This window comes from Macrobrachium nipponense, chromosome 38, assembly GCF_015104395.2.
Source record: "Macrobrachium nipponense isolate FS-2020 chromosome 38, ASM1510439v2, whole genome shotgun sequence".
NCBI lineage: Eukaryota > Metazoa > Arthropoda > Malacostraca > Decapoda > Palaemonidae > Macrobrachium > Macrobrachium nipponense.
Window position 1 is genome coordinate 1,858,328 of NC_061098.1, and position 11,883 is coordinate 1,870,210.

Sequence of the window (11,883 nt, forward strand, 5' to 3'; positions counted from 1 at the left end):
ATTCAACAGTCAAGTTCCCGTGAGAGAGAGAGAGAGATTAGTTTCTCGGGGATTGATACTGAAAAGCGTTTTATTGGTCGTGGCTAATACCCAAATAGGAATTTAATCTTGTGCAGTTGTTGAATCTTCTAAAATGAGGGTCAGATTCATTCCTGCCTTCTGCTGAATTTCAGTGTATAGATTTTTATTGCCCATTCTCACGTATTTATTCATTTATCAACTTTTTTTAATTAATTTACCTTTCTCATGGGTTTATAAAGCCTTATTAATCTGTTCGTAAGGATTGTCAGATGCAGATTTACAGAAAGAAATGAAAGAAAAATGAGTTTTACAATGTTGCTAGAACTTAAACAACTGGTTAATGAAACATACCGAGAATGCAATAAACTTTATTTATATATATATTTATTTTCTTTGACATTGAGGAATACAGAGCATATAAAGATCAGATTTAAACAAAAGTTGTCTCATCATCATATAACTGTATTATCTAATCTGCTAAACAACTAGCGAAGAGTATCTATGATTTAACTCTTAATTTTATTTAGGAAAGTTTCTCTTTCTTAAGAAAACTAATGTGAAGATTTAGTAGTTGAGCGGTAAAAACATAAATGACATTATAGATCTATTGATGACATACAATAGTTCCAAATGATATTATTAGTCAATTTATGATATGTGCTTATAAAGTGGTAGTGAATGACATTTTTTAAGTCAGTTTACAAAGTAAAACGGTCAAAAATTATATTTTAAATCCGGTTGTTATATCATTAAAGAATTACAAGGAATTGGGCTCAGATGGATTCATCTGTCTGTCACTTTCCTGCTCCGTTGGACTCGTTGGATCCCTCGTTGGAATTGTTGTCTAATGACCTCTTACGCCTTCCTGCTCCATTGGACTCATTGGATCCCTCGTTGGAATTGTTGTCTAATGACCTCCTACGCCTTCCTGTTCCATTTGGGAAACTGCATTGGATCCCCGTGGCAATTGGAATTTTGTCTGAATGACCTCCATACGCCTTCCTGACTGTCCGTTGGAAAACTTCATTGGATCCCTCCCGTTGGGAATTGTTTGTCCTTATTGGACCTCCATACGCCTTCCTGCTAGCCGTTGGACCTCATTGGACCCTCCCCGTTGGAATTGTTGTCTTAATGACCTCCCTACGCGCTTTCCTGCTCCGTTGGGACCTTCCATTGGTCCTCCGTTTGGAATTGTTGTCTAATTGGACCTCCTACTCCTTTCCCTGCCCTCCAATTGGACCTTCATTGGAATCCCTCGTTGGTTGTTGTCTAATGACCTCTCTAACGCCTTACTGCGCCGTTGCACCTTCATTGGATCCCTCGTTGGAATTGTTGTTGTCTAATGGTGACCTCCTAACGCCTTTCCTGCTCCCGTTGGACTCCATTTGGATCCCTCCGTTGGAATTGTTGTCCTAATGGACCTCCCTACGCCTTCCTAGCTCCGTTGGACTCATTGGATCCCTCGTTGGAACTTGTTGGGTCTAATGACGCCTTCCTACGCCTTCCTGCTCCGTTTGAGGACTCATTGGATCCCTACGTTGGAATTGTTGTTCCTAATGAACCTCCCTAACGCCTTCCTGCTCCTGTTGGACGTCATTGGATCCCTCGTTGGAATTGTTGTTGTCTAATGACCTCCTACGCCTTCCTGCTCCGTTTGGACCTCATTGGATCCCCTTCGTTGGAATTTGTTTGTCTAATGACCTCCTACGCCTTCCGTGCTTCCCGTTTGGAACATCATTGGGATCCCTCGTTGGAATTTGTTTGTCTACTGACACCTCCACGCCTTCCTGCTGCCATTGGACGGACTCATTGGATCCCTCGTTGGAAATTGTTTTGTCTAATGAACCTCCTGGCCTTCCTGCCTCCATTGGACATCATTGGATCCCCTCCGTTGGAATTGTGTTCCTTGACCTTCTGGCAGCCGTCCTTTCCCATTGCTCATTGGATCCCATTGGATCCATCGTTGGGAAATTGTTGTCTAATGCCTCCTCCTTCCGCTTCCTTGCTCCATGGAATCAATTGGAATTCCCTCAATTGGAATTTGTTGTCTTAATTGGACCCTCCTGACCCGGTTCTTCCTTGGCTCCCATTGGACCTCAAGGTGGATCCTCGTTGGAATTTTTATCCAAGGAACCCTCTTATAACGGTTTTCCTGCTCCATTTGGACTCGTTTTGGATCCCTCGTTTGGAATTGTTTGTCTAAGACCCTCCTTACGCCCTTCCCTGGTCCATTGGCCTCATTGGGATCCCTCGTTGGAATTGTGTCCTAATGAACCTCCTAGCCTTCCTTGCTCCATTGGACATTGGATCCCTCGTTGGAATTGTTGTCTAATGACCTCGTTCGCGCTTCCTGTTCCATTGGACGTCTTGGATCCTCGTTGGAATTGTGTCTATGACCTTCCTACGCCTTCCTGCTCCATTGGAATTCTCATTGGAATCCCTCGTTGGAATTGTTGTCTAAATGACCTCCTACGCCTTTCCTGCTTCCGCCATTGGACTCCATTTGGATCCCTCCGTTCGGAATTGTTGCTAATGACCTCCTACGCCTCCTGCTACCGTTGGGACTCATTGGATCCACCCTCGTTGGAAATTGTTGCTAATGACCTCCTAACGCCTTCCTGCTCCGTGACTCTATGGGATCCCTCGTTGGAATTGGTTGTCTTAATACCTCCTACGCCTTCCTGCTCCGTTGGGACCTCATTGATCCCTCTTTGGAATTGTTGTCTAATGACCTCCTACGCCTTCCTGCTCCGTTTAGACTCATTGGATCCCTCGTTGGAATTGTTGTCTAAGACCTCCTATACCCCTCCTGCCTCCGTTGGACTCTATTGGACCACTCATTGGAATTGTTGTCTAATGATCTCCTACGCCTTCCTATCCATTGGACCTCCATGGATCCTCGTGGAATGTTTCCTTAAGACCGCCTTACGCTATGGTCCATGGATCATTGGATCCCCGTTGAAAGTATGTCTAATTGACCGGCCTCACGCCTTCCCTTGTCCATTGGACTCATTTGGAATCCCTCGTTGGATTGCGTCTAAGACCTCCTACGCCTTCCTGCCTCCGGTTTAGAACTAATTGGAATCCCTCGTTGGGATTGTTGTTAATGAACTCCTACGCCTTCCTGCCTCCAGTGAGACTCATTGGATCCTCGTTGGAATTGTTATTGTCTAATGACCTCCGACCCCTTCCTGCTCCTTTGGACTCATTGGATCCCTCATTGGAATTGTCTGTCTAATGACCTTCCTACGCCTTCCTTACTCCATTGGACTCATTGGATCCTCGTTGGAATTGTTGTCTAATGACCTCCTACGCCTTCCTGGTCCATGGACTCATGGATCCTCGTTGGAATTATTGTCTAATCGACCTCCTACGCCTTCCTGGTCCATTGGACTCATGGATCCCTCGTTGGAATTGCTGTCTAATGACCTTCCTACGCAGTCCTGCTCCATTGGACTCATCGGATCCATCTCGTGGAATTGTTGTCTAATTGGAACCTCCTTGCGCCTTCCTTGCCTCCATTGGACCCAATTGGATCCCTCCGTTGGAATTGTTGTCTAATGACCTTCCTGCCCGCCTTCCTGCCCATTGGACTTCATTGGAATTACCCTCCTTGGATGGAATTGTTTGTCTAATGACCTCCTACCCTTCCTGCCCATTGGACCTTCATTGGATCCCTCGTTGGAATTGTGTCCTAATGGACCTCCTAGCCTTCCGGTGCTCCGTTGGACCGTTGGGATCCCTCGTTGGAATTGTTGTCTAAGACCTCCTACGCCGTCCTGCTCTGTTTGGACTAGTTGGAACCCTCGTTGGAATTGTTGTCTAATGACTACTACGCCTTCCTGCTCCATTGGATCATTGGATCCCCTCGTTGGAATTGTTGTTCATAATGACTACTACGTTTCTGCTCCCATTGGATCTCATTGGATCCACTGCGTTGGAATTGTTATCAAAGACCCCTACGTTTGCCTGCTCATTGGACATCATTGGATCCCTCGTTGGAATGATGTGTCTAGTGACCTCTACCGCCTGCATGCTCATTGGACCGTTGGATCCCCTCGTTGGAATTGTCGTGTCTAATGACCTCTACGCCTTCCTGCTCCATGGATCACGGATCCCGTGGGAATTGTTGGCTAAGACCACGTTCGCCTTCCTGTTCCATTGGACTCATTGATCCCCCGTGGAATTGTTGTTAATGACCTCATTACGCCTTCCTGCTCGTTGGGACTAATTGGATACATCGTTGGAATGTTTGTCTATTGACCTCTACGCACTTTTCCTGCTTCCGTGGACTCATGGATTCCTCGTTGGAATTGTGTCTAATGACATCCTACGCCTTCCTGCTCCGTTGGAATCATTGGATCCTCGTGGAATTGTTGTCTAATGACCTCCTACGCCTTCCTGCTCCATTGGACTCATGGATTACTCGTTGGAATGTTGTCTAATGACCTCCTAAGCCTTCCTGCTCCGTTGCACTCATTGATTCCCTCGTTGGAAATTTTGTCTAATGACCCTCCGACGCCTTCCTGCTCGTTGACTTCATGGATCCCTCGTTGGAATGTGTCTAATGACACTACGCCTTCCTGCTCCGTTGGAACTTCATTGGTCCCTGTTGGAATATGTTGTCTAATGACCTCATACGCCTTCCTGCCCTCCGTGGACTCATGGATCACTCGTTGGAATTGTTGTCTAAGACTATCCATACGCCTTACTAGCTCCGTGGAATCATGGGATTCCCTTTCTTTTTGGGAATTGTTGTCTAATGACTCCTACGCTTCCTGCTCCTTTGGACTCAGGACCTGTTGGAAATTGTTGTTAAGACCTATAGCCTTCCTGCTCCGTTGGACCTATTGGATCCCTCGTTGGAATGTTGGTCTACTGACCTCCTACGCCTTCCTGCTCCATGGACTCATTGGGGGGGAATTTTTTTTCCCTCGTTGGAATTGTGCAATGACCTACCTGCGCCTTCACTGCTCATTGGACTCATTGGATCCCTGTTGGAATTGTTGTCTATGACCTCCTAACGCCTTCCTGCTCCATTGAGACTCATTGGATCCTCTTTGGAATTGTTGTCTAATGAACTCCTACGCCTTCCTGCTCCTTCACTCATTGGATATCCCTCTTTGGTAATTGTTGTCTAATGACCTCCTCGGCCCCTTCCCTGCCTGTCCCGATTGGCCTCCATTGGAATCCCCTCCCGTTTGGGAATTTGGTTTTTTTGTCCTAATGACCACCATCCCTAAACGCCCCCCCCTTCCCTGCTTTCCCCATTTGGGACTCATTGGGATTCCCTTCGTTTGGGAAATTTTTTGTGTTTTTGTCTAGTGTTGAACCCTCCCCTACGCCTTTCCTGCTCCCTTTTCCGTTGGCCCCAAAAATCAATTGGATTTCCCCTCCGTTTGGAATTGTGTTTGTTCTAAATGACCTCCTTTTTTACGCCCTTCCTGCTCCCGTTGTACTTCAATTTGGATCCACCTCCGTTTGGAAGATTTTGTTTTTGTCCTAAATGACCTCCCTACCCTTTCCCCCCCTCCCCCCGCTTACCCCGTTGGACTCTTTGGATTCCCGTCGTTATGGGAAAAATTTGTTGTTGCCTAATGACCTCCTAACGCCCTTCCCCCTGTCCTTCCGTTGGACCTTACATTGGAATTCGCCTTCCGTTTGGAAATTGTTGGTCCCCTTGAATGACCTTCCTACGCCTTCCGCCCTGGCTTCGCCGTTGGGAACTCCCCCTTCCAATTGGATCCCTCCGTTGGAAAAATTGTTGGGTCCCCTAATTGGACCCATCCTTACGACGCCTTCCCTGGCTCCGTGTTGGAACACCCCTATCCCATTGGAATCCCCCTTCCCGTTTGGAATGTTTATGTCCCCCCCCCCCTAAAATTGCCCATAACCTTAAAAACGCCTTGTCCCTGCCCTTTTTCAACCCGTTTTGGGAACCTTCCATTTGGATCCACCTTCGTTGGAAATTGTTGTCTTAACCTGGACCCTCCCTTACGCCTTTCCCGCTCCACCCACTTGGACTCATTGGGAAATTTTCCCTCCGGTTTGGAATTTGTTTTGTCCACTAATGAACCCTTTCCCTGCGCCCTTCCCTGCTTCCATTGGAACCCTTCCATTGGAAATTACCTTCGGTTGTGGGGGAATTGTGTTCCTATTGGAAACCCTTTCTGGGGCCGCCTTTCCCTCTCCCATGTGTGGAAACTCTCAATTGGGGGATTCCCCTCCGTTGGAAATTGTTGTTCCCCATAATGAACCCGTCCTGCGCCCCCCTGTCCGGCCCTTCGCCGATTGGGAACCTCCCCATTGGGATCCCCAGCCCGTTGGAATTTGTTTATTGTTCCCTAAAATTTTTTTGGACCTCCCTTGACCGCCCCTTTCCCCTTGGCCCCTTCCCCAATTGGACTCCATTTGGATTCCGCTCCGTTGGAAAATTTGGTTAAATCCCCCCCAAAAGACCCCTCCTAACGGCCTTCCCCTGTGCTCCCATTTAGAAAACCTCATTGGAATCCCTCCATGTTGGAATTGTTGTCTAATGACCTCCTACGCCTTCCTGCTCCATTGGACTCATTGGATCCCTCGTTGGAATTGTTGTCTAATGACCTCCTACGCCTTCCTGCTCCGTTGGACTCGTTGGATCCCTCGTTGGAATTGTTGTCTAATGACCTCCTGCGCCTTCCTGCTCCGTTGGACTCGTTGGATCCCTCGTTGGAATTGTTGTCTAATGACCTCCTGCGCCTTCCTGCTCCATTGGACTCGTTGGATCCCTCATTGGAATTGGAGTTGTCCAAAGACCTCCCGTTTCTTCTTGTGCCTTTGCTCTGTCGTTTCTCTGGAAAGTGAAATAATTCTATATACATTACTTCCACAAAGGGTCATATTAATTTTGATTTATATCATCAAAATATAATTAATAAAGCCTTATCTTTCGTATTTGTAAGAATGGTCTTTATATATGAATTTTTATATTGCTTGTTATTCTTACGTCGTTTGTAAATTAGAAATAGAAGTTTGTACTTTATATTTAAACTTTGAAATGAAAATATGTTTATCAAGATGTATCTCTACATGAAGAACAAAAGTACGGACTTCGGTTTGGTATTCATCTTTCTAGGCAAGTTTAATTGCCAGTGAATACTACCAGAGATAAATGTCTGAGTCGCTTGACATTTACCTCCACGAGAGAACAAAGAAAACTGGTAAATACCAAGATTCATTTATTACCTGTCTGCGGTATGTCCAACTTTAGATTGACTGCACTTCTGACGTATTTCCAAGCATAAGTGGTAGCCTCTTCTTCCAAGAGTGGTAAAAGGGTGCCCGTAACGTTATCTGGAAAGTAAAGGAGTTAAGTTTTATTAGGATAAATTCATCAAATCATATTAATAATGGATTTCTGACAACTGTTTAATCATTTATATCTATCTACCTATCTGTCTGTAGTCCAATTTCTGTTATCATTCTCTGTGTATACCATTAACTGCCATAGTATAAGATCTTAAGTCGTTTTTTATTATGAATTACTTTCCCAACTACATAGAACGAAGATCTTAGAGGTGAGAAATTGCATAAGGAATGGCCAGATTGAATGAATTATAATATCAATACCTACCGAGAGACACTAGGCCGATAAAGACCTACAGACAACTCACTCCCAAAGAGACACTTGGCCTATAAAGGTGTACAGACAACTCACTTCCAAAGAGACACTATAGGCCTACAAAGGTGTACAGACACCTCACTCCCAAAGAGACACTATAGGCCTACAAAGGTGTACAGACAACTCACTTCCAAATCCACAGAGGCCAACGATTTTAGGCCTGATGCACATCTCCCATTCGAACCAAGTGGTGAAAGATCTCGTGCTTCCTCCAACCTGGCTGCTGCATTCGGTCAGGGCAAGATTGAGGTTGGTCCGTATGTCCTGCGAACAGCAAACAGCATAAATATAATGATTTTATCCTGTACAGTATAAAGAATTTGTAAGGTATAAAGAATGATTAGATTATGGTGGCCACTTTTACTGGATGATTATGATTTTAAATAACCACACTTAACCTCACATCCCCGAGACTGAAGCATTTTGGATATGCTTATCACTATAGTAGATTCACATCAGCCATATGCATCTGATGTCTAGGCCAGTCCTAGATTGGCTGTTGATAAGCCAATCACATGACTGGAAACTCACAGTCTCTCTGGAGAGTTTACATAGGAAGGATATATATTCGACCTCTCCTGAGGGATACGCCTTTCAAAATTATGTCACACGAGAAGTGGAACGCACATCCTGCCTGTGTGAACTCTCTCTCTCGAGAGAGACCGAGAGTTTCCAGCCCTGTGATTGGCTTATCAACAGCCGATCAGGAGCGTCGTAATGGACGGGCCTGGACATCAGATGCACGGCTGATGTGAATCTACTGTAGGAGCCTTAAACAAGAAGATTTCACCACCGCTATCTTTGCGCGGAAGGTTAAACTTTTCTTACGCATTTGTTACCCTGAGTGAAGCCTGAAAAAGAAAGTGGGTCCAAAAAGGAAAGAGAAATGGAGGGAGAAGAAGATGAGAGACATATAGGAAAAAATAACCGCTGCTAACTGGTATTAAATTAGACACCTATAGGTACCAACCTCTGGAAGCTTACTCCATCCGCTTAGACTCATGACTACTTCGTTGAGCTTTGTGAAGCTGAAACCTTTGGTGCGGTTGTAGTAACCCATTTTCCCTCCTAAGCACAATGCCACACGAGCCATCTCCTGTGGAAAAACAAAGAGTAATCGACGGATAAAAGCTTAGTATTGTTTATCTATCATTTCAATTCATATATACCACAGCTTTTGAAGTTTGCAAAAGTACTTTATGGGAAATTTATGGTTTATGAAATATCTTACGGATGAATGAGATGCACTCGCATATTATTTGTTCAAAATTGATTATTATTATTTTTTCAAAATTGGTTATATATTATTGAGATTTATGGATAAAGGAGATGATATTACCGGCACTGTGCTGTTTCTCGTATCTGCACTGCGTCTCAGCCTCTTCGAGACATCCTCAGTTTCTGTAAGATTGTGAAGGAAGGATTTGAAGTCAAGTTTTGGTTTAATGACGTCTTATCATTGCTTACATTTATACAGATACAGTATATACAGTATGCATTGATGTGCTTGTATAGACATTTAATTTTCAAAGAAATTCCAATGGCGATTATGTACATTATATCAGCACCGCTCTCACTGAGATTGACCATAGGCCTAATTACTTCTTCACTGTTTCATTCCCGGGAATCATGCATTGTGTGCTTATTTATGCAGTAACAGATAGTATGAAATGCGCATTTAGATTATATATAGTTATAAGAGTGTCTATACATCCTAATATCACCTAGAAATGGCTGATAGGCGCTATTCAAAGCTGGCTTATCACTACCTCCTATCACAGCCAATCAGGAGGGCCTATTTTCAAATTCAGTGACGTCATCACGGCTTCCGCAATAAACGAGAGGGTAATTGTATAGTCTCGTCTTCAGTCTCAAGCCAGCCATTGTGGAAATAAGACTACTAACCGTTCTTCTCGGCATCTTTATGTAAATTGAACTAATATAGATCGGACTAATTATGGTTTGTCGAATAACTCGAATTAAACCTCTGGTTCTGGCCAGTAAATTGCATAATAATAATAATAATAATGAAGTAACTCACCGTCATCTTTGCAAGTTTCAAGAAACTGCTTCATCTGTAAATAGTGAAAATATTAGACATATTTTATTGAGACAAGAAAATAATATTATTTTTATTTACACGCAAGACTGGTGCTGCAAGTAAACTATATGAAATGAAATGATTTGTTTTTTCAAAAGCATATGTGGTCAGCCTTGATGATGATGATGATGATAATAATAATAATAATAATAATAATAATAATAATAATAATAATAATAATAATAATAATAATAATAATAATAAAAAGGAAGAAATGGACAAGAGAAGAAAATAAGGAAATATGGAGATGCTACATCAGAAGCAACCCGACGGAGAGAGGATATAGAAGAAGATTGATCAACATCTGGAATGAGAGGAATAACACCCCCCAAACAGAGCAGAGGCTGGCAGACCAAGTAAGGAACATAAAGAAAAAGAACTGGCTCTCCCCAACAGAAAGAGAAGAACTGGAAAGGGAAATGTCACACGACAACGAATTACACGAAGACGAACTGAGAAACGATGCCACAGAAGACGACAGGGAGGATGAAGTATCAAACAACGACACACGAAGAAACACCGACGAAGTAACAGAGAGGACGGAATGGGTAGAAAAGATTAGACAATGGATGGAGCCAGATACAGAGAGAACAAAGATCCCCTCCATGAAAGCCTACAACACCAAGAAATTAAGGGAGAAAACAAGTGATGTCAATGAAATAATGGGCCTAATACACACCACCAGTATCACAGAAACAAATAACTTGACATATGCAGGAGCAAGATTAGTAGCAGAACTGATGGGGATTCGAACACCAACACCACCGTCACAACCAACCCAACAGAAACCAAAACAGCAACCTCCTTGGAAAAGGCGCCTGGAAAAGCAAATCATGGTGATGAGATCTGACTTGAGTAAACTGAAAGAGATGGCAGAAAAAAGGCTAAGAAGCAAGAAAACAAGGGAGGAACTCAACGAGAAATACAAAGTACAAGAGAGGGGACTAAACAACACAATAGAAGATGTAAAACAGAGGCTTAAGGCCAAAGCACACAAGATCCAACGGTACATGAACAGGAATAAGGGATACCAACAGAACAAACTATTCGGAACCAACCAGAAAAGACTATACAGCCAACTAAGAGGGGAAGACAACCACCCAGAAATTCCTGAAGCCGAACCAAGTAAGAGACTCTGGGAAAACATATGGAGCAATCCGGTATCACACAACAAACATGCAACATGGCTCCAGGAAGTCAAGGAAGAAGAAACAGGGAGAATAAAACAAAGATTCACAGAGATCACGACAGACACAGTCAGACACCAACTAAAGAAAATGCCAAACTGGAAAACCCCAGGTCCCGATGAAGTCCATGGATACTGGCTCAAAAACTTCAAGGCCCTACACCCACGAATAGCAGAACAACTCCAGCATTGTATCTCAAATCACCAAGCACCCAAATGGATGACCACAGGAAGAACATCCTTAGTACAAAAAGACAAGAGTAAGGGAAATATAGCCAGTAACTACAGGCCTATCACCTGCCTACCAATAATGTGGAAGTTACTAACAGGTATCATCAGTGAAAGGCTATACAACTACCTAGAGGAGACAAACACCATCCCCTACCAACAGAAAGGCTGCAGAAGGAAGTGTAGGGGCACAAAAGACCAGCTCCTGATAGACAAAATGGTAATGAAGAACAGTAGGAGAAGGAAAACCAACCTAAGCATGGCATGGATAGACTATAAGAAAGCCTTCGACATGATACCACACACATGGCTAATAGAATGCCTGAAAATATATGGGGCAGAGGAAAATACCATCAGCTTCCTCAAAAATACAATGCACAACTGGAATACAATACTTACAAGCTCTGGAATAAGACTAGCAGAGGTTAATATCAGGAGAGGGATCTTCCAGGGCGACTCACTGTCCCCACTACTCTTCGTAGTAGCCATGATTCCCATGACAAAAGTACTACAGAAGATGGATGCCGGGTACCAACTCAAGAAAAGAGGCAACAAAATCAACCATCTGATGTTCATGGACGACATCAAGCTGTATGGTAAGAGCATCAAGGAAATAGATACCCTAATCCAGACTGTAAGGATTGTATCTGGGGACATCAGAATGGAGTTTGGAATAGAAAAATGCGC

General features: G+C 43.8%; 1 protein-coding gene across 1 annotated transcript in view; it reads right to left on the reverse strand.

Moving 5' to 3' along the window:
- Nucleotides 1-418: 418 nt before the first annotated feature.
- Nucleotides 419-11,883, reverse strand: part of LOC135209860 (uncharacterized) — a 23,111-nt gene continuing 11,646 nt past the window's right edge. Inside the window, exons 8-14 of the mRNA XM_064242619.1 lie at nt 9,723-9,756; nt 9,021-9,082; nt 8,652-8,777; nt 7,810-7,945; nt 7,246-7,353; nt 6,562-6,853; nt 419-936 (exon numbers count right to left, since the gene is read on the reverse strand). Of these exons, the coding sequence (XP_064098689.1) occupies nt 816-936; nt 6,562-6,853; nt 7,246-7,353; nt 7,810-7,945; nt 8,652-8,777; nt 9,021-9,082; nt 9,723-9,756 (879 nt within the window). The 3' untranslated portion in view covers nt 419-815. The remainder of the gene's footprint in view (nt 937-6,561; nt 6,854-7,245; nt 7,354-7,809; nt 7,946-8,651; nt 8,778-9,020; nt 9,083-9,722; nt 9,757-11,883) is intronic.